The sequence below is a fragment of the Sitodiplosis mosellana genome, unplaced genomic scaffold (assembly GCF_009176505.1).
Source record: "Sitodiplosis mosellana isolate CC-2019 unplaced genomic scaffold, AAFC_SMos_1.0 Smas_scaffold_6150, whole genome shotgun sequence".
Lineage (NCBI taxonomy): Eukaryota > Metazoa > Arthropoda > Insecta > Diptera > Cecidomyiidae > Sitodiplosis > Sitodiplosis mosellana.
In genome coordinates this window covers 3,213,347-3,236,477 of record NW_022601391.1, presented here as the reverse complement: position 1 = coordinate 3,236,477, position 23,131 = coordinate 3,213,347, and the positions used below count along the sequence as shown (strand labels likewise).

The 23,131-nt window shown below is 34.9% G+C and overlaps 1 protein-coding gene across 8 annotated transcripts in view; it reads right to left on the bottom strand.

The window, feature by feature from the left end:
• The window catches only part of LOC129574160 (uncharacterized), a 76,985-nt gene extending 54,955 nt beyond the window's left edge, over window positions 1-22,030 (bottom strand). Inside the window, exons 1-2 of one of the 8 annotated variants that reach the window (XM_055455668.1) lie at window positions 21,945-22,030; window positions 16,272-16,655 (exon numbers count right to left, since the gene is read on the bottom strand). In XM_055455668.1, the coding sequence (XP_055311643.1) occupies window positions 16,272-16,339 (68 nt within the window). In that variant the 5' untranslated portion in view covers window positions 16,340-16,655; window positions 21,945-22,030. Of the gene's footprint in view, window positions 1-4,018; window positions 4,037-8,515; window positions 9,638-9,874; window positions 10,077-10,457; window positions 10,572-16,271; window positions 16,656-20,725; window positions 21,155-21,944 lie in introns of those variants that run through there. The other 7 variants (XM_055455671.1, XM_055455669.1, XM_055455674.1 and 4 more) reach the window with 7 other exon arrangements.
• Window positions 22,031-23,131: the final 1,101 nt, after the last annotated feature.

Here is a 23,131-nt window from a genome sequence, read left to right as displayed (position 1 = left end):
TAGAGAGAGAGAGAGAGAGAGAGAGAGAGAGAGAGAGAGAGAGAGAGAGAGAGAGAGAGAGAGAGAGAGAGAGCACATTCCATTACAATTTTTACGTATTCCTGAGAACTATAATATGTGAAATGAGGACAAGTTGCTTAGAAATGTTATTGGCTACTATAACCATTTTCGGTGGTAAACCGTTATGAAATTTAAAATAAACGAGTACGCATTTTTTCTGTCTTGCGGTCGGCATATATTTAATGGAACTCTTTAGACCCAAGTTCAACCATAAACATTCTTTTCTAGCTCGTGTGTACCCATTCAACATACAAAGCACTTTGTGGAATTGCGTACGTTCATACGTTTTGGTTATGCATTTGTGTCAATGAAGTGAATGACTTTCCTGAATTGGATAACCAATTTGAATCAACACCCAGTCATATAATATTCTTTTTTGAAAAAAAAAAATTCTGGGTACCGCGAATTCGTTCAGAATTTTGATTCGTCTTCCGCTCGAAAGCCGAACAGTTGTTGACAATTGGACATACTTTTGAGGTATTCGACGATGTTGGAATGCTAATTGAAATTTTGTGTCAAAATACGGGCCATTGTATTTGTCGATAAATTCAGTGGAATTTGATAGACGTTGCAGTGCACACATACACAGGAAATCATTTGATTAAAATCAATGAGCAACGGACGAAATTTGCACCGATGTGCGTTTTGAGCAAATTCAGTCGATTCATCGACTCGTTCCATATGGAGCGTGTGTAATCTGTTCATCTTTTTCTATATTTTACTCATTTATTCAGTACTTGGCATTCAAAAACAGAAGAATAAAACAAAAATCCGCGTTTAAAGTTTCATTTTTCAGTGCCGTGTCCCGCACAGATCTACAGACTATGAACAGTGTAGGTGTTGCAATGGTATGAAATCACACATTGAAGAATTGAAAACATCATTAATAAAATTGCTGAACTGGTATTCTTTGCATTGTGACATTTGGCGTTGGATTTGTTGATTTAGTTCTTTGAAATGACGAAATTTTTTCGTTGCTCTTCTTGTAGCTTGTCACTTTTCGTTTGGCCGATAAACCTTAACTTAAGTTGGCAACATAACATTTATAAAAACCAAACAATAAAAAAAACGAAAGGAACGAAAGCATCCAAGTCACAAACTCTAAGTAAAGAAAATTACAAAATTTTAGCTGGACCAATGCGAAGAGAGTGTAATGAGAAAGAGAAAAAATTAGTCAAACAAACGCAGCCGAGTTCATTGATTCACTAACTTTGCCCATATTCGGCAATAAATGACAATATTTTTAAAAATAAGTATATTATTGATGTTTATTGTTCAAACGACTTAAGGCAAACAAACAGAAAAGAGACGAATTTTGGAGGCAGCATGGCAGAGAAAAAAAAACGGTAGATATTGAAGAAATAAAGAGAAATAATAAGAGGCACAATAAAATACGAGACTTTACGTGATTTCATTAAATCGAAGTTCGAACTAAAATGATGATGGCTTTTTATTGTCGCCAAAGTCGGCGTTTGAAACAACACATGACCATTACAGAACTCAACGCACACAGTCCACCTTCTGACCAATTTTATGGGCCAGAACATTTGATTCTCCTTCTTCTTCTTCTTCGTATGCCATATCTTCTTCTTTTCCACTTATCGCTGATGAAATTGGCTTTGACTCGAATTCAATATGCAATGTTTGTTTGATACGTGTGCCGTCGCCATTGTCATCATTGTTTGTCTTTGAATGACTTATCTCTTGGAGACTAATGGAACGGAAGCCCAAGCTAAGTTATAAGAAACGAACTGTTCTGGGTAAATCAATTTCTGATGATCGCTTTCGAGACATATGAACATCTCAACTAGGTATTGATTACTTTTGGCCTATGGAATAGTGTGATATTTTGCCTATTGTCTCAAAGTACAAGAAAAATGCATTAAATGCAAAATAATTTGCTTGTTCAAAAATCGCTCAATTTTAACTCAAAATTAAAGCGCATGCATAAATAGAATAGTACCATTAACAATACCAATTGGTTAATCGGTGTTAAATTTTAGTTTTGTTGTTGCTTTTTTCCTTTCTATCAATCGTTGGTTGTGTCTTTATTCACTCGAATCGCTTTATTTTAGGTGATTCTTTGTACTCCCAACAAGAAGGTCGTTGAAATGTTTGAAGACTTTGTGTGATTTGTAATAATTCAAGAATGTGGATTATGTGCACAACAATTCATTTTGTAGTTTCCTTTCAGTTTTTGAGCTACAGTTGCTCCATCTTTCTCCTCCAGTTTGTGCCAATTTGCTCACAAACGAATGCACAAATCAAACAGAAGAGAAAAAAAAATTTATTCATACATGTATATTGCAGTTAGTTTTAGTTAAAATCGCCGAAAACAATGCCATACGCTACATACCGTTTCAGAATGATTTGCAAAATCTGACACTCTTTTATGTTCGTCGGTATTTATATCCCAACAAGTCATGAGCCGAAAAAAACAACAGCCCGCAATGTGAACATTGAATACAAAGAAGTAAGAAAAAAAAACAATATAACACACACTATAGCTGAACAAAAGCATCGAGCTGGAAAACTCATGGATATATCTGTGTCTGAACCGACTACACGAATGTCTAATGAAAATATTGCTGCAAGACTTTAGCGAGTTTCGGGAGCACAAATCGTAACACGGTCCAAGTTTGTGCTTATTTCAGTGTATATTAGATTATAGTTTAATGCAATTAATGTACAATACACGATATCGTAGCACGTACATATATATGTGGAGTTGTTCGTGTCTAAATATGTAATTTGAACCTCAAATCGTTTTTTTCTCATTGCCGCACACTACAAATTACGCTATGATTGCTATGCGAGAGCCGTGGTATTTTATAAGCTATTGTTGATGTCTTGTTGTTGTATGTTTCTTTTTTCTTTCTTTTCGTCTCTTTCTCGATCGGATTGTCACCCAGTTTGTTCGGTGAACGTTTGTTTTTCATGTTGACCTCTCTTTATTCCAATTGTGCTGGGTTGGGTGTGCATAACGCAATTGAACCAGATTTAGGAGCAAGAAATAAGTATGCGAATATAAGCAAGAGTAAAAAAGAAAAATATGTGTGTGGATATGTATTATGGTTGACATGAGGCGAGAGATCGGGCAGCTCATACACTCTTGCACGCCGAACGAAAACTCTACTCAAAAGCCATTTTGTGGCATTATTCGGTACACTTTGTATGAAGTTTAGCTTTGATTAATATATGTATAAAAGCTTTTTTAGGCGGCAACCTCTAATAATATTTTTTTTTTTTCAATATGCGATCGACATACACGCAAATATTGTGCGATTCGATCGATGGTTGTAGGCCCGTAAATCGTATATTCCCACATTTGGTCAGTATCTCTTTTTTCTCGTGTTAATTTCTTTTTGTCTGCGTGTCCAGCAGAATCCATAAAGCCTATCCTTGAGACAGTTTTTTTTTCGAGTATGTATTGAAATAACAATGCGAAATCGACTTGGAAAAATTTTAAGTGTGAGAATGTCATGAGACAAACACGTCATTAATGCCTACTGAAATACTTTGTACTCCATTTTGAATTCAACTAATTGATCGATTCATTTCAGCCATTAATTCACATGCTTCATCCACGCACGCAATACCAAGAATGAATAAAATAACTTTTAAAGAAACAAGAAAAAATCTCAGTAATTTTCACATTTACAATGGAGTGGGCATTTATAAATACATCGGGTGCGATTAGACAAACTGACCAAACTAAAATTTTGATTTTGTTTGAACTTTTTAAGCTGTGTAGGCCCAACAGTTATTGAAAGAAACAATCCGATTCGGTAGAGAGATGTTGTGAAAAAAACCTTCACACCAGCATAAACATAAAATCGACTCGAAAGCATGGACATCAATGTGGACGATAATGTGGACTTTCAAAAGTTTTAAAATTTGATACACCGACATCACTTTTATCACGAAACTTCTCTGCTTGATCGATAAGTTTATTCACCTGTTTTTCGCTGCTCTGATCAACGAGACTACAGCGACGGCGATGCAGATGATAACAGGAGAGCAAATCAAGTATAGCACGCTTACTCAAACATAAGCTCAAATGGTCGAATTTCCCCTTCCGTCATTTTTTTTTCTTCTTCGCTTTAACTTTTACCGTTTCTTTTCCTTTTTACAACGATTGGCGGGCTTCTTTTCATCATATGACCGTTTCATGTACATAACACAACAAATAGACGCTTACACATTTGAAACAGAAAAAAAACACTGTTTCAGTAGTTGCAGTTGTTGTTTCATGTTACTGTCGATCATAAACTTTCTCTTTGCAAATTCTGCAGACGATTCCAAACGTACATGAATATGATTATTCACAAGGAAAAAAAAGGTCGTTTACAACTTCGACAAAAGATGATGATAAAAACAAAATAATGAAGAAAATGGAATCGAAAATGATTATAAATGTATATTCATTTCTTTGACTGTGTGTGTGCGTGCGCGCGCGGCATAAACCGAATTCGAAATTCCATTTGGCAAAAAACGATAACGAGCTATAGTTAAATCGTATGAGTAAACATCATTCAAAAAACGCCAATGAATTACGTACGTAATTTTCAAATGTTTTCATTCCTTTTCTCCGTTTCCTTTCATTCTATCACTTTATTCGCGTGGAATGCACCAGTTCACATTGTGAATCCATTCATTGTCAGTGATTTGCAATGAAGATGAGACAACGAAAGCACATAAAGCAATTCGATTCAATTACTTCTTCTAATTGGCTGCATTCACATTCGCTTAGTTGAATGATATGACCGCGCGAAAATCGGTAAAGTGAAAAAACAACAAGAAAAAACCAAAACCTGCATACACAATTCGAATTATGGGTAACGTTGGAGTCAAGAGACAATCATAGCCAACACTCTCAGCTCATCGGATTCAAATCGTTTAATCATCATTATTTAAAATTGTGATGTATTCTGTCGTTGTTTTTTTTTCGGTGTGTGCCTTGCCAATCACTTCGACAGTACATATTTGGTTTCGGTTGTCACGATGTATGAAGTGAAGCGAAGCGAAGCGAAGACACAACATACCGGCAGAAATACGAAACGAAACAAATGGTTCTCGCGTTGTCATGCATATTCGCGTGTCTTGTTCAACCGAACACATCAACTTGTTCGTTCGAAGTATCAACGTTAATTGGTGATTGATTAATGGTTTGTGAGACTCTAATTAAAAAATGGAATGAGGAAAGTGTATGTGGTGCGTGAACTCAGCATACCCAATTTATCATTTCTATTATCATATCGAAATGCAATCATGTGAAAGTAGCCAAAATATTTGATAACTATAATTTTGGACAATTTTTACATGTTCAGTATTTCAAATGAACAATTTATAGGTTGCAATTGATCCAACACCACGAAAATATTCTGAATGGATTTGAAGACGAATCATGGACTGGATAGAAGAAAGTACAATCAATAACGAAATATTCATGGCAGTCAACAAATGAACGAACGATCAACAAACCAGTTCGTCACAAATGCTTTATGTATTCAAACACATTTGTGAATGTAATATCTAAAACTCAGATCCGCCCAGTAATCAATCAATGGTCAATTACATCTGAAGCGAAGAGAAATAAAAAAACTTCCGGAAAGAGATTTTCTATAATTTCACTCAATTTTTTTTCAATGTTGCTGCTGTAACTACCTATTGCACGACCTTAAATTTACTGAACTTGTTATTCAGCGTTCAGCGATCAAAAATTTCAAATCCTTGAAATATTTGAATGATGATTGTGCCGAACCACTTCAGTGGTTGTGGGCCTTATGCAATCGCATTCAAGTTTTGAAATGAAGATAATCGAGTGAATGCTCCTCGCCTCATTCCCGAAGAACTTTACCATTCATGAGCCACGGTGAATTGATTGCAATTCAGTGAAATATCAAAATCAATCGAGAAATGTTCAAAAAAAATTGAGATCGTTGAAGGCATAAAATAGTTGCGACGAGTCTTTGTAATTTAGCAGCCGCCATTCAGGCTCAATCATGGAATTCAAATGGTAGAATCGTGGAATGGAAGAGAAATTTTCCCATTTGGAATTTGCAGACGATTGATTTGTGTGTGTGCTTTTTTTTTCTTCCGCTCGTTGATAGTATGCATACACGTAGACAATCAATGAAATGAGTGACAATCAAATGAAAAAGTCATACAAAACGGCATATATTTTTCTTAACACTATGAAACGTTCGTTCACCGAACACCATGGAAAAGGGCACTGGATAATCGGTTTGCGCGATAAAGAAAGTGATTGATTGCATTCATTTCTTCAGCGCTGATGGGAAGACATGATTGCCAAACCTATTATTTGTGTGCGCGACAAATTCGAACGTATCTTTCCTTTCGTTGTCACTCTCTCTCTCTCATTCGAATATGCTCTATCGTCAATCATTAATTGATTACACAAACGTTATAAATGATGTAAAACACATTTAGTACAGACGAAACCGTCCGCGGAGAGAAGCAAAAAAAGAATGCCTGCAGAAACTGTGCGAATGAATTAATCTTGAATTAATCACGGGCTGTGATGAGAAAAAAGATGCGAAAATAGCAGCTGCTCTACACTACGTTGGTTTTACATCAAGATATGAATGAGCGCGTAAAACGAATAGACCAATCGAGTGAGAGTTAATATAAATGATACAAAACGATCCAAAAGTGCCGGTACTTTTGTTTTCTCGCTGCATTTCGTTTGATAAGTTTTTTTTCTTGCGTTGTGGTTTCCTTTAAGTTTTTTCTTTCTCTCTTAAATCATTGGCATTTGTCAGATGACAGGCAGGTATTTGTAAAATGTTCAAATATCGAATTAAAGCTTTTGTATGTCTTCGGATTTCGCTTAATGATATGAACGCATCAACTCGGATCACACTAAGTAAACCAAATGAGCTTTAGCCGACAACATTTTACACATGGACAAAAGGGAAGAGAGAGAGAGAGAGAGAGAGAGAGAGAGAGAGAAAGAGAGAGAGTGCTAGGCAGGAAGCGCTTAAACACCCATTCATGTATTCTCTTTTAACGCTACGAATTTTTGATAAAACTCTTTACAATGTATGATTATTTTCGCTCAAATTGGATGTAGTTTTGTATACCACGTCTTCGAATGTGATATGGCGTAGAAAAGTTGACCGCGTTTTCATTAAGCGTGAATTCTTTTCATTTTATATTTTTTGCTTCCATACATGCTTTGTTTTTATTTGTTCATTAGCCGTGCAGATTGAAATGAGTTTCAAACGCATTTCGTTTTCAATTGGAAGTGAAATAGGCCTAGTAAAATGTGCCCTATATCTATAAATTTGTTTATTAATTGATAGCGTGAACAGAATACATGTGTAAAATACACTTGAAATATGAATTCGAACGTTTTTCTTTTCTTTTCAAACGGGATCAATGCTTCGAACGCTTTGTTCCGTTGCGTTTAATTCGTACATAAATCGCACAAGCAATCATACAACAACAACTCGGTCAGAATTAATTTTGACCATTTAATCTTGTTAACTTTTTCGAAATAAAAATCATCCTTATAGGTATTTACACACACAACAGTATAAATGTGCTATCTTGAATCTTGTATAAGTGTGGCTAAGATAAAAATCACCTTTTGTACAAGTGAAAAAAGCCAAGGTATGTACAGAAAAAAAATATATTAAAGAAAAAACTAGAACTACGCTCGAAAAAGTGAAACTAAATTACATGTTTTTTTTCGTTACGATTATTGTATTGCATTTTGCTTCGGTGGCTTCGAAACGCATTAATCTACTTGAGCAGCCGTACTTTTCGAAACGGCATAGCCAACCGGAGTGAACAGCCACAAAGAATAGTAGCGAGTGCAAGCATTTGTGTACACATTTGTAAGCATTCATATTTGTGTCATTTTCTGTTCATTCATTCGGTTACACTCCGCGACCATTTACTTTTCACATGATTATGGAATGAAGTGAAAAAAAACACACATAATAGAAAGCATTTCATTCCATTTCATTTGAGCATAGTTGAGTTTTTCGAGCATCTCTGTGTATGGTTTGAAATTGGTGCGCAAGACGCGAGCACAAAAAAATATATTAAAATCATAAGAGATTGAAACGAGCGATCCCAATAAAAATTAAATTTATAACCATCTACTTCGCTTTTTTTCCTACTGAATCGTTTCGCTTGCCGCTGGAAGAAAAGTCTTGATTGAAACTGCTGAATGAATTTTGAATGTTCGCCGTTGTATTTTTCGCTTCACATTTGATCATTATATTACTACAAGGTTTTTTTTTCATCTTTACACTTGTCTACATCCACATTATCCATGTTGATTCATTTGTGGTGTATGTGTGTATGTGTGTGTATGCGGATGCGTAGTATGCGCAAGAGACAACCATGAAAATTTGCCACAATTTAGTGTGTCCAAAAATTAATGCAGAGAAAATCCAAATTGAAATCATCACCAACTTACCTCGAATGAATCAACAAGTGGAACAAAATTGACCGGATTCGTTGCAGCTACCAACAAACACAGCCGATTGAGTTAGTATATTATCTCGTTAGAATGAAAATATCGCTTCGATTGAATGTTCAATAATGCTTTTTTTTTCTCGGGCAAATGTAGTGCATCAATCAAATAGTTTGTGTGATGTGATAATTTTGATATGAATGGTGAAACTGAACTGTGCGTCTTTCTCTTTTCACGTTTTAATTCAGTTTCCAATACGAATGAATTTGTTGTCTGTTGTTCGTGTTTTGTTGTGATGGCTCATTTATAAAATTGGCTAAAAAAAACCTAATTTAAAAATTTAAATTTCGTTTTGAATTGAGCGCCTATGATCGTTGAATAAAAGAAATATAATGCGAATATCCAAATGGCCTTGCTGCTCTATGCCGATGGAAAGAGAGTGAAGAAATGGAATTAGTTAACTTTCGCATTTGATGCCGTATGTTTGTCGGTGTGACTCTGCGTAGCAAATAAGGAGAAAAGTCGAACTTGTTAAAATTGTTTCAGGGAAAATTACACCAATTTCGAGTGAAATTATAATTTCTGGCGAAACAAAATGGTCCAACCACTAATTGAGATATAATGTAATATCGCGATTCGCTTTGAAGTTCTCTTATCGAGTAGAGGAAATTGTGTGTTCGTTTTTTCTTTTCAAAGCGATCAATGAAACCAATTTCACTGATTTATTTTAATAAAAAATAAATTTCACATCGAAATCCGATCATTAACCAACGAAAATAATTTAACGTAACAAAGTGCGATTTTGATGATACGGATGTCAAAAAATGGGTCTCACACGTGCTCAAAAATTCACTATTTTAAAACATTTCAAAGTTGATGTGAACTTATTGTATTTTTTTAATATTGGTTTTTTTCATTGTTTACTCTTGAATTCAATATGAATCTGAATTAGAGCAGGGTCCAGATATTAATTTGTACAAGTTTTTTCTCCTCGCTTCGCATCATTTATCGAAAGCGCTTGAGCACAACGAATAGAAAACTCATGCAAAGCACAAAGCAATTAAGAAATAGAAAATGATTCATGATTTGTATGCAAATTCACTTCATAGGCTTGAAGTCGATTTAATCTGATCGATCAAACAAATCAAGAACAACAGTTCAAAATCATCAGCTGGAAAATGTTTTCAATTTTCAATTATTTTCCGCTGTTTGAATATTTATTTAAATATTTCTTTTTCTACGAAATTAGTTTATAAATTATCACTTCACAGTTTTGATTAAATTGGATTGGTCTTATTATGCATTTCAAGTTTTATTTGTCTATGGTGTCTTTGTCATGAAATACTAAACGTGAAACGCTACCACAAAAACTTAATCGGCCAAATGAACACTTTTGCACATGGATAGAATGGAAATGTTTGATATGGAAACAACTCCGTTCAACTTTCACTAAAAACACGTAAAAACTGGACAAAACTGAGTGGATCAATTATAAAAGAACGTGTTTCACTTGCACAAATGAGAGAGAGATGAAAAAACAAACAAACAAACACTACAATCATAAACGTTAAAAAACAGAATCAGAACCAATTCACTGTGAGCACGAAAATTTATTGAAGCGAACGGTAGATCGAAATGTCGTAATAAATCAAAAATTTGCACGATTGTCCATTTGAACCATTCCTATCAATTACTTTTACTAAAGTGCAAGTATGAACATTTCAGTGGATCCAGCTGTATATCACGTGCGTTTATTTGTTTCCCATTCAGTGGTGTCCACATTTAACATCCATTTGGAACTGTTCTTGTCCACAACATTCGTTTATTTCCAATGTAAAAATGACACAAAATTGCTTGTAAGAATCACGGTGATTTCGAAGATAGGCACTGTTTCGATCCATAAAAAATTTGCAGAGAGAAAAAACGTGCTCAATGCAATATTTACCACTGAAAAACAAAATTGAGATGCACACGTTCAATTGTATCGTACTCTGATGCAGCAACCGACAATACCATAACACGACTGAATACCGTTTTCTTTTTTGAAAAATGCAAAAGCTACCGCGCAGACACGTCGATCTCTTTTACCTTGTGCTGTTGTTGTCGTTTTTTTTCTGTATTGTGTTACATGTGAGGGAGATCGTTTCGTATACACGGTCATAGTGTTATTTCATCTTTTTATCTTTCTTTCTTTCTTTCTTTCATCTGACGTGCAACGCGCGCGTATGGGAGCGCGTACGGTCGAGCGTTACACGTTCGTCTTGGAACGGCCTTTGATTAACGATACAACAAGCTCCTCTATAAAACACCGTTCGAGCACATTCGACGTTTGACTGACTCGGAGGAGCTGCTGTTATATGCCATTGCACACTTCTTCGCACATATTAACGTGCATATGCCATACCAAGTTGTTGAATTGTCGCTTAGCCATAGCTAGTTGGAAACAGCTACGCTTAATAAGGTGTCGTGTGGTATAGCGCACGTTCATATAGACTATATTGATTCGAATTGAACGGTTACGATCAACTGATCAAAGCGCGTACGTCATCCGCATTAGATTGCGGTGTTGTGGATATGTTTTTTAATGCGGCGTTCGCTGACCAAAAACATATAGAGGAATTCAACGTGGTGAACGGTTCTTATTTATGTGCACATCGATACCGATATTTAAAGTGGCATATGTTTGCTCACAATGTTGCCGTTCATATTGGCATTCCATCACCGACTGTGATGTGAACAACACGGTAGTGCTGATACTTGATAAGTTTATTTCAATGCAAAAGTTATGACGGACTTTCCTTCAACATTTTGCATTTGCACGAACGAACGAATGTTTCTTTGAACTTTTTGCCATTGTATAATTTGTCACAATTTTCTTTTCTTCTTTCACTTTTCGGTGCGACTTTTTCTTTTTCTTTCTTGTCTACAGTTAGAAATTAAAATTAAAATGAATTGAATGGCATCGTGTGACACGATCATCTTCGCAATTTTACTCTGTTAATGACACCACATCTGACAACAATGGACTGAACAGACGCGAGAGTAACTCTTCAAATGAAATTCAATTAAATGCTTTACTTTAGTTTTTTCGTTTTTTTTTCTGACTGCTTCAAAAGACTCAATTGATCTCTCAGCTGGAGTGTCGTAGTGAAACGGATCCGACGCTTTACGTCCATTTTAGGGCAATGCATTGTCTCTATAGCTCAAACTAAATCACCATAAATTACGATTTTGATATTTACGACACACACACACACACCAATATTTCGAAATTGAATCGAGGTTTTGCTTAGAAATGGGTCAAATTGTGACACCAACTTTATTTCCATCGAATGAAGTATCCATCATACATTAGAAACGTTTCGTAAAACCTCTACTTCAAAGATATCTGCCTGTTGTTGGCAGCTAATAACATATAAATAATTTCCTGAATAAGAATTAGAATAATTAAATGTGTCGCTTGTAATTGAGTTGTTACATTAATTTAAACAAATTATACAAACTGTTTTAAATTGTTTTTTTTTTATAAAGTGGAATTTATACCAAAAAATGAACGAATGTTAACGACAACTTTGGTTTATTCGTGAATCAATCTTCATTTGTTTAATTTATGAAAGTAATTTTCTCAACTTGTTGAAATGAAATTTCATTCTACTTATTTCGACGTTGAAAATACAGTCAATGACAGATAGCTGAGGATATATGCTGAGCATAGAAACTCAGTAAGCTGAGATTGGGACATTTTGACTTTATGACGTGTAGTCCATACAAATTTATGATGGTACGCATACAATTTCGTGCATTTCATCATGCATTTATATGGACTACACGTCATAAAGTCAAAATGTCCCAATCTCAGCTTACTGAGTTTCTATGCTCAGCATATATCCCCAGCTATCTGTCATTGACTGTGAAAATATGTAATTTTGTTTACATGTTACCATTTACGAGCAACAGCGTTTTGTTCTACTTTCCAAAATCAGCCACTCTTTTATGAAAATTTCTGACTTAGTTTAGTGTATTTAGAAAGTAATTTCATTGTAAGTATCAAAGACCTCATAAAATGTGCTTCATTTGACATCGACCGTTTGAATGAAGAAAAAAAAAAACATCTGAATCTTATGAAATTGTAGAATACAAAAATGAAAATAGTATGTAGAAAGGGAGGTAGACGACGAAGAAAAAAAAATTCAACATATGTCAAGAGAAACGTTGGCTTATACATATACGTAGAGTTTGATAGAATGCTTTTTGTATAATAGGCAATATTATTTTCGGTGTTTCGTTTTAAAGTTATTTTCAAAGAGTTTGTTTTTTTTTCTTGCCTTTTATCATTTGTTTATTTTTTCGAATTGTTCAGGTTGACAATGTACGGTATAAATAAACAGTAGAGTTAACACAACTGGGCACCTTCCTAGTGACGAAAACAATTAATGGTCATTTATTGAATATTCATGGTACTTCAAATGAATAAAGTACAACGTTTTGACAACGAGGTGCACGCGTCTGTGAAGTGAATACAAACTAAGTGAAGATTTGTTGGTTCCAAAGTCACCACAAGTCTGCTTTGATATATTCAATTTATGTGAATGTGTTTAGCTAGTGGATTGGGCAACCAATTCTTTTTAACGCTTTTTTTTCCACAAATTTCTTCGTCCAATGAATCAAGCATAAATTACTTTTTTTGTATTCAACACAAAGAAGATTTTAAAAAAAAGAACAATTTCGTCATTGGATATATATTTATGCACTGGTCACGTCTTTTACCTTAATCTATTAAAATCAAATCATGTCAAAAAAAATACACATTTTGATGGAAGACATTTAGTGTTATGGATGTGGTTGAGAAATTAACGAAAATAATACAAATAAAGATTCTCTGTGAAGAATTAAAATGATTACATTCATGAATGGTATAATCGATACTTGAATACGGTTTTAACACCAACCATTGCAATTGGTCAATCGATCCGCAGTAGCCGCAACAAAAGACTCATTGAACTAAGAGTTATGCAAAGACAGACTGTTTAAAACATGTGAAACAATTACTTGGAATTTAAAGAGCACTTTTAATAATATCTATGTATTTAATCTGGCCCTAAATCAATTGTCAGTCAAGATTTCAACATAACGAGAGAAAAAAAGAGTATGTGTAATGGTTCACCAATGGCAAAACATTTTCAGAACCAAATGTGAATATTGTACGGAAAAAATATAGAAAATACAATTGCAAGAACGAATCCATTTGTTTGATTCCCAGCAAATTTTTGTTGCTTGTCAAGATTTTTGTACCGAATGAAGCAAAATAAAAACCAATTTATTGCTGAAAGTGTGCGAATTCATCCACTTTTATGGTGCAATGAATGCTGTAACACTTTTTTTTCTACCACAATATTTTATACAAAACGATAACCTATTCGGTCAATCATTGCGTTTGTGTGCGCAGTGCGCACACCAAAATGGTAAGTGCTTCGATGTAGTTCAATTAAGTCGAGACGAAACGAAAACTGGATCAACATTATTAAATGAATTACTGTCCGAAATGTACACATAGTGTATCATAATAATAATAATAATAATGGATAACTGCTTCGACCGCAGACTGAGTGACATGGGTATGAAATCGAAACCGAAACCAAAACCTAAAAATAAACGTAGCAACGATCAAAATCATAATTATTAATGCTGTTCATTTGTTTATTGGCTGCAAGGTTTCATCATTCGTCGGTGTACATTTTTGGATGCTTAATGATGGTTGCATTTGGGCACAACTGCGGTATATGCTTCTGCTTATTGGTGCACTATCATATACGCTATACACATGTACAATCGATCCAATTGGTCGTGACGGCTTTCGTTGTAGTAGTTTTATTGCCTTTTTTGCTCGATTCACGTAATTTAATTTGACGTTACTTCGACACATTCACATCTCAATCGTTTCAATGCATGATATGTTTTTTTCACGGTTTTGCACCGTTTTTGCTTTATTCCGGCTTTTTTCTACTGTCTTTGTTTTTCTTCTTCCATTGACTTTTCCATCATTATTGTTGTTGTTGCTGTTTTTTTCTGATTTTGCTTTTTTCGTGTAGAATATTCATACGCCCCAATAGATTTGGTTAATTATTTCACAATATTGCACAAGATCACATTTACAATTACAATTTGCTCAATATTTCGCGCGTATAACGCGATGAATCCATCAAAGCGCAAGAGACCTTTAAAATAAATGTGCCATTATAATAATATGAAAATTTTCATTATAACATTTTAATTTCATTAATTCATAAATCTTAAAGTCATATTGCCGCTTTCTCAATCGACTTGACATTTTCAAATTAAGACACGATGTGCTACGCATCTGCGATCAGTCAATGCAATTACAATTACTATTATTAATTTGAATAGATTACTTTTATGTCACTTTCATAGCGATAAACTCGCTGTTGCTTTTCTTGTGGTAAGTAAAACCATTCAATAGAAAGACAATTTTCGTTCGACATTGATAGATTTTGGCTAAAATTTCGAGTGAACATATCGCAGTGATCATTTTTGAGAATATCTATAGAATCAAGATCTTCATACATCCGATTCTATTGGGTTATGCGAACATTTACTTTGATTCATAACTTCTTTTCTACATTGGCCAAATTGACATGTTACGAACGACTTTCACATAACACAATGTTATGAATAACTTTCGCTGAAGAATTAGTTTTTTTTTGGACTGAAAAAGATCGTTTTATAATTAAAGTTTCTTGCATCGCCGGAACGTTGTTATTTCAATGGGTGGAGATTCAATATTTTAAGTCCATTGTACTATTTCCAAGTTCCAGTGACTCAGTTGTGAACTAATTTTCCAAAAAAAGTCCCGTTAATATTCTAATTTTTAGTTTTCGTATGTATTAAATTGAAATAAATTCCTATCGTTTAAGTTTCCAAAGCCAACGATTTCATGGATATTTTCAACACTTAAAACTGTTCTATAAACCAATTGGCTTATTTTTCGATTGAATCACTAAGCTAAAATGGGAGGTTCGTCGTCATCGTCGTCGTCGTCGTCGTCGTCATCGCCGCAATCTTTTGTTTGCATTCAAAAATCACTTCATTGGAAGTTATTCACTTCGACCGCAGATTTGACGATGGTGCCTTATGAAATAATTTTCTATGCTTTTATTGGAATTTGTCTGAACAAGAATCAAATGAGTGAGCCACCAACACAAAAGTAAATGTCACAACATTTTTGCTTCAGCCAGCGAGTAATCTTACGAATATGAACCGAAAGTTGCACAAGTCTGGTAACCTTAAAGTGTAATTATTTGCGGGTACATAGACGCTTCGTGAAAACTATCGGTGAAATTTCTAATTTAATGAAAATATGATGTGAACATATTGATATATAAGTCAAAGCGGTGAGTTTAATGTAATATTTTGACAGTTTTCGTTCACTTTTATCCCTTTCATTACCGATAAATAAATCTTCTTCGACGATAATTACTTTGCTCGTCGCAAACAAACAAAATGATCACAATTTATCTTCGACGTTGTTTTCCACTTAACTTTCACGAGCTTATTCATTTAAACGAAAATTGGCTACAACAAATTATTCTGCAACTGCAGTAAAGTCAAAGGTTGTATAGATGCCAATTGGTTGATTGAAAACATTGATTTTATGCACGTGGCCATCTGTTTATAGTACTAGTTGAGCATAGAGGAAAATTGCAATTGGATGTAATCGGATAAAGTGGAACGTGTTACTTACGATCTTTCTCGTCTCCGTTTCTGCATCGTATTCGATTTATTCTTTAACGTCCTGTACATTGACATCATGTTGGCCGTTCAAGTAGATTTCGCCCGATAGCTCGTTGCAACGAATAATTCCAGTCAACAATCACTACTTTGATCTCTTAATTTGGTGCTATTTTTGCCGATTTTTTCTTTCAATTTTCGTCTTTATTTTTCTCCAATTTGTTTGTTGATTTTTCAATATTTTTTTTTCCTCGCTATAATGGCACTTTATAATCGTCGTGGAACCGCTTATTTCTGGTATTATTGTTCACCGGACCATCACTTTTTCACTGCGACATTTTTTTTCGTATTTGTTTTTGTAACGTGTTAATCTGCTTCTTCACAATAAAACACAAACCTGGGAATCAGAATTTCAATGGGACAATTATTCGGACTGAAATGAAGAAAGTTTTCTTGCCCAGTCTTGATGGGCAATCGTCGTGATTAATTAGTCGGCTTGCCATATTGTTTTTTATTTCTTCAACCAGAGCCATTCGCAATAATAAAATGTTGATAGTAAAGCTATTGAGAAGGATTTACATGATTTTGAAAAACCTCTCACTTCGCGTTGGCTTTCGAATAATGAATTTATAATGCAGTAGCTATATCTTAAGATATTTTTCGGTGAAAAAAAAAATCGGAAAGCGGAATAAAAGTTCATAATTTCTGGCCAAACTGATTATGCCATCACTGATTTATGATAATAAACGTATACAATTTGCTTATTCGATGCTCGATGCTGTTGAATTAATAATATTATATCGATGTTGTGCTCAATGAGCGCGCTTATCTCTGCATTTCGTACGCACTGAACGGTATTCGACTGTTTAGAAATTACGAAAATGACCAATTTGCATATTACATACGTGCAGATACGGTGTTCAGCATTCGATTCAACATATATATCGAATCGAATTGAACATAGAAAAAATTATATATTAATATTTGGTTGCCAAAACACATAATTCGCTAGCTGGTTCATATTTCCGATGATTGCATTGAGTTTTAAGCCAACGAATTTCCACACACACAAGCGCGCACAATTAACAATGATTTTACACACATAATTGCTGCGTTATTACGCGATGTGAAATGTTTGTTTGGCGTATTTGGAAGCGAAATCGTTAAATGTTTCAGTTGAAATAGACCGGAAATCAGTTGGGTTGATTGCGCTCTCTCGCGTAATTACTAATTAATACACCAAAATCGCGAGCATACAACTATACCAGCGTTCAAATTCTTGTTCATCATTCGTAAATAAATATATTACACACGCTGCAGCACACCAGCGCAATTGATGAGCGAGAATAGGTTTTCTTTCAAAGTTGATTTGATAGTGGAATTTCACTTAATTCGTAGTCACTGCCCATAGTTCTTCTTACTATGGTCAACGAAATAAATGCATTTTCATGTAAATTGCGCTAGTATACGTTGTTGAATACTTGCAGTTCGCGACCATGAAATGATATGCAGCAAGTAAGGAAAAGCGAAATTATTTCGTTTTTGAAAGTACTGAGAAATTAATTAGACATATAAGTAGGGCAATACTGTGATCGATCCGTACATAAACGAGAATTAAGATTAAGAAAACATTGCGATCTGTCTGGTGGTTTTTCTGCTATAGTGAAAACCACATCGGGATATTAAAGCTGCATTAGTGGTGTTCGTTATTCCGTGTAAATTTTCATCTCAAATTTCACCGAGAATACACGGCCCAACAGCTTCTCATTGTAAATTACTTTCCAGCAGCCGTTTGAATATGGTTCAACATTAGAGTTTTATTTGTTTTTATTTTATAATCAACCTAAAACTTTCTACGATCACCATGAGCACATTTCGGAAGCGTAGACCAGATTGTGGCATAAAAAGTGAGCGACAAAAATCAATTATAGAATTAAATTGCGAACAAATTGATACAGAAATCGATTTTTCAGGCTTTTTTTAAAGATTAAATGACGCTTTTTCCAAACATAATCTCTCTTCGGTTGCTGATTTCGATTGTTTTGTTTTGGTATCGCTTTGTTTGAATAGCAAAACGAAATCGAAATCGAAATTCTTGGCTTATTTGTCAAATAAAATTCGCGTAATAAACACAAAATGGGAGTCAAAAATAACTTCGGTGATTTCAAGATCGAATGATCGGTGTTTTCGAGTCTGTTGCTTATCTCTGAAAATTTTCGACAGTACCATCTTGAGTTGGAGTAAGGCGCTCAGGGTGCGTGAGTTCAGGAGGTTGCACGCATTGGAAAAAGTCTTTAAATTTAGAAATATGTAGAAAAAAGCGAAGGAAAAATCAAGAAAAAAACTTTGCGAACGGGTCCCGGATGAAGGTTGCGTCAGGGCCCAGGAAGTCAAAAGACGGCACTGTCTCTTACTGATTTAACCATTCCCATTCCAATGTTTACGCTGATTGTATCGAAAACAGGTTGACTATTCTATGTTTCAGTCTTAATGGTTTCGTCTTACAGTCGCCTGAATTTGTTCATCGCCATGCTATACACACAGCACGAAACTATCATCACGGTAGTAAAAAGTGTGCAAAGCATTGGATATCTTCATTGATGTCAGCAAAGGGAAAAAAACCCAATAAATCTACGGCAAAAACCAATAAAGCACAACAAAAACTACAATTGAAATTAGAACGAGAGGAAAAACATTCAGACGTTTTTATGAACTCTTTTTGTTCCTACTGTATTCGCATTTGCCGTGTCACCAGAGCGCAGTGAAACAAAAAAACCGAATGAAAGAAATGCCAGAAAGCAAAAGGGAAAAGAAAGATTTCATCTGGTTCCGCAGCCGCCGACGCGGCAACCGAAGCAACAGCAACAGCAATCACACGGATCATTTGAATTCAGATTCCCATAAATTGAGATTAAGATCGTGAACGGTATCGATTGATATAAAAATACCGAATCAAAATACCGCAGATCATTCATGTGATTCAAAGAAGTAGAAAATGGTCGATAGCAACAGTGGCAAATGAGCGAGAAACAATGCTGAATTCGGTATTAACTTGCCTAGTGATTTTTGTTCGATGACATTTGGCACAAATCGCGACACAGCCAAAGATAAATCAATAGAATCCACACACAAATGACATCAACAACAATACAAGCATCCATCTCTTACTAAATACACATTTTCATGTTTTACATACTTCTGTGAGATGATGAAAACGAGTTCTGTTTTGCTTTGTTGCCTTTTTTTCCAACCAGGATTGGCATTAAATGTCTCAACGTCGGTTGTCAGGCACTGCTCTGTGTCATCGTATTTCCATGCCATCGCATAACACAAGTTGGAACAAGCATTGAAAACAACTATAAAACATTGGGCAAAAATCACTGATAGCAATAAATGAATGGTTTGGAGCCAAAATGTAATACAGAAAAGTTGAGCGGAAAAATATCAAATGAAAAAGGAATGGTTATATAGTTCACTATAGTTCACTATACAGTTTACTATATAGCTATCCCTTTTCCGTCCATTCATCATCGACATTTTTCCGCTCTACTTTTCCGTATTACATTTTCGCTCCAAACCATTCAAATGATGTAGTGCAAAATGAAAATGCTATGGAAGAATAGAGATGCGATGTGTATGACGGTTCACTTTCATTTGAATTAACTGCCGACATATCACATTACCGAGGGACACACACACACACAGAGAGAGAGAGAGAGAGAGAGAGAGAGAGAGAGAGAGAGAGAGAGAGAAAGAGAGAGAGTTTCAACGAAACCGACAACATAAATTTTAATCCAATCCAATCCAATACAATGCACCGCATATGCTCTCGCAATTTGCTCTATTGATTATGAAATCACATTTTAATAATAAACGTCGACGAGACAAATGCATATTGTAACATTTGTAGCCGTGTCAAAAGTGTAAAGACCTTCAGTTGGAAGCAAAGTGCAAATTTTTTTGTCGTTCGATAAAAGTTAAATGTTAGATTGATTTGTCTTTTGTTGTTGAATTGCTTTTCTATGTAAATGTCAACATGTGTATGCGTATGTGTGTGTACTGGTATCAGTAAATTTGTCGCTTCTCCGAATGATAACGTTGCTTCAGCCAGATGTGAGTAAAAAATTAGTCAAACCGATGACGAGGTCAAATTCGTGAATGATGACGTCGGAAATCGCAAACTTTTTCGCGATTTTGTTTGTATTTTATATTATTGCAGATCAAAAGGCTTCTAGATAAAATCGATTTTATTGTAAATGGTCGATAATCCGAATGAAGTCACAGTGAGATTAGCAAATACATTATCTATACATATATATTCGTCCTTCATTTGGAAGACATGTGCCAAATAGATTATTCATTTGCTGTACATTTTTCTCTCTCTCTGAATATGTACTGTTTCTATCCAAACAAATTTATACTGGATTTTCTTTCTGTAACAATAAATCAAGCTAGATTTTTCGATACCATTGTTTTAATGTGTTGAAATGCTCTGACATTTCTTCGGGTATCTTTCTTGTTGAATTCAATCAATTTCTCACGCACACACATATATATTCATTTTTGCGATAAAACAACACTGATTTCTATGAAATTTTCGAATAATTTTCACAATAACTGGCAATGCCCTTATATCTTGATCTCTGGACACACACGCGGCGAAAGCGTAACACAATACTATATCATTTCATTGTCATCCTTTGTGTAGGTCTCTTTAATTTGGCCCGAAGCCATTTGAATGCACACTTTAATCCTGGTATGTTATCACAGTTATATTTATATCCAGAAAATCATTTCACTATTTTTATTATTTCGTTTTCATACACACAATTCGTCCGGGATATTCGATGATTTTTCCTTATTTCCTGTTGTGGAGCGATTACAGACTGTTGGTTGTAATGCTCAAAACCGTTTTCCAACTGCAAACCCACCCGAATCACACAAACACTCATCAGGCTAGAGGAAATGGAATCATTGGTGTAATAGCTGTTTTCACACCGTGTGTCCGTATGTTCGGTTTGGCACATACACTCACGAATTTCAAAATATCGACAAATCGGCGTAAAATTCAATTGGTGTGCACACATTCCGTTTCGTATGCAGCAAATGAGAACACATCGTATATAAATCGCTAGCAAAAATGGTTTCGGTTTTTGCTACCTTTGATTTGTGTGCAATCACTTGGCCACGACGAAACGAAAGGAATGCAATCCAAAAAAAAATATCGGTAGAAAACTATAGCAAACGCTGAACTAACAAAATCCAATTAAAAACATTCGACATATACGATTTGCTGGGCTCTCCGAGTAGTGCGCTAGCGCTTTCGATTTTCGAAAAGTTTGTAGTTGTTTTTTTTTTCATTATTATGTTGGTCGGTAATTATCGATTATGAATTATGGGCAAGATTGTACGCATTTCAATCAGCCAAAGCACTGATTTCACTCACTGTGGTGCATATGGCAAACCAATAAATGAGCAATAATTGCAATATCCATTACAAATTGAGAAAATCGCAATAAAAAAAAATCGTTTTAAGAGAAACATTACTAAAACTGCACACAGAAGAACCGTATAAGTAATTCCATATAAAAGAAATTTCCAAATAAAAAAACTCCAAGTAACAAACACTACGCCAAAATCTCACTGGTTTTAAATTCGAAGAAAAACATAACAAAAATTCAAGTACAATCGAGATACAATGTGCGATGCATCCACGAAAAAATCGAGTGGAAAACAATAAGGCGATTACACATCCAGTAGACGGACCACGCGCGATTGATATTAAACATCGATTTGAAATGAATGTGAAGAGGGCAAAATTGGACGATCACATTCGAGCACAAACATATGCCCAACACATTCACAGTTACACCGACCACCGCTTCTGTAGAAATACACCATTCACAAACATAGAAAAGGTTGACCGACCTACCGAGTAAAACAATCAAATTGGAAACCATCCGAAAAAAAAACAAAAATCTCACCGAAACGTGGAACAACGTGCGTCTGAGATTTGACTGTGTCGGATTGAATCGCATCATCTCGCATCATCATTCGAATTTTAATGAGCAAAATGTTTAACTATACCTAGCTCGGTTAACCTGATGAATTTGTCTATTGATGTGTGAGTAAGTAAGAGTCCGAGAGAGTATTTTATTTTTAAGGTGGCAAATAAATGGCATTTTAACTTTCAGGTGGGGCTCAGCAGTAAAAATTTCGGGAAAAGCCGTTCTAAAAAAACCGAAATTATTAGTTGATAGTAAATGAATTTGTGCATGTGTGTGTGTATGTGTGTTACTGTCCAAGCACCATGCTACATCAAAAATGACAATCAACATAATTTAGCAAAATTTATGATTATTTTTCATCGCATATGCTTCGTTACTATCTGGAAATTATAAAATGTCACGCCGTTGTCTTATGCATTTCACATTTCTCATTCGTCAATCATGACTACAGCGTCTTCTTGGAAGTTTATAAGTTGCTTATGCAACGCTAATATGGCGAAAAAATATTCCGAAGACCATATTCATGTTTTGACGTTCCAAGCAAACTATGAACTGGTTCGATTGAAAAACAATGTGAATGGCAGATATTTTAAGCGACAAGTGTATTGATAAAAAAAACTGGTATTCAAAGAAAAAACCAACAACTTATTCAGATTAAGAGCAAAAGAAAAGGGAAAATGATTATCAAAATGGAAAACCAAAGCGAGCGAGCCAGCAAGCAAAGTAAGCAAGCAGCCAATGCATGAGTTTGGTCGGTTTTTATGTCAAGCGAGACTGGTTTTTTAGAGGTTTTTTTTGGTTCTGCACATTTTTCTCTTCTTATTTTCGTATTGTTGTCTGTCCCTTAAAAACCAACAAATAATAC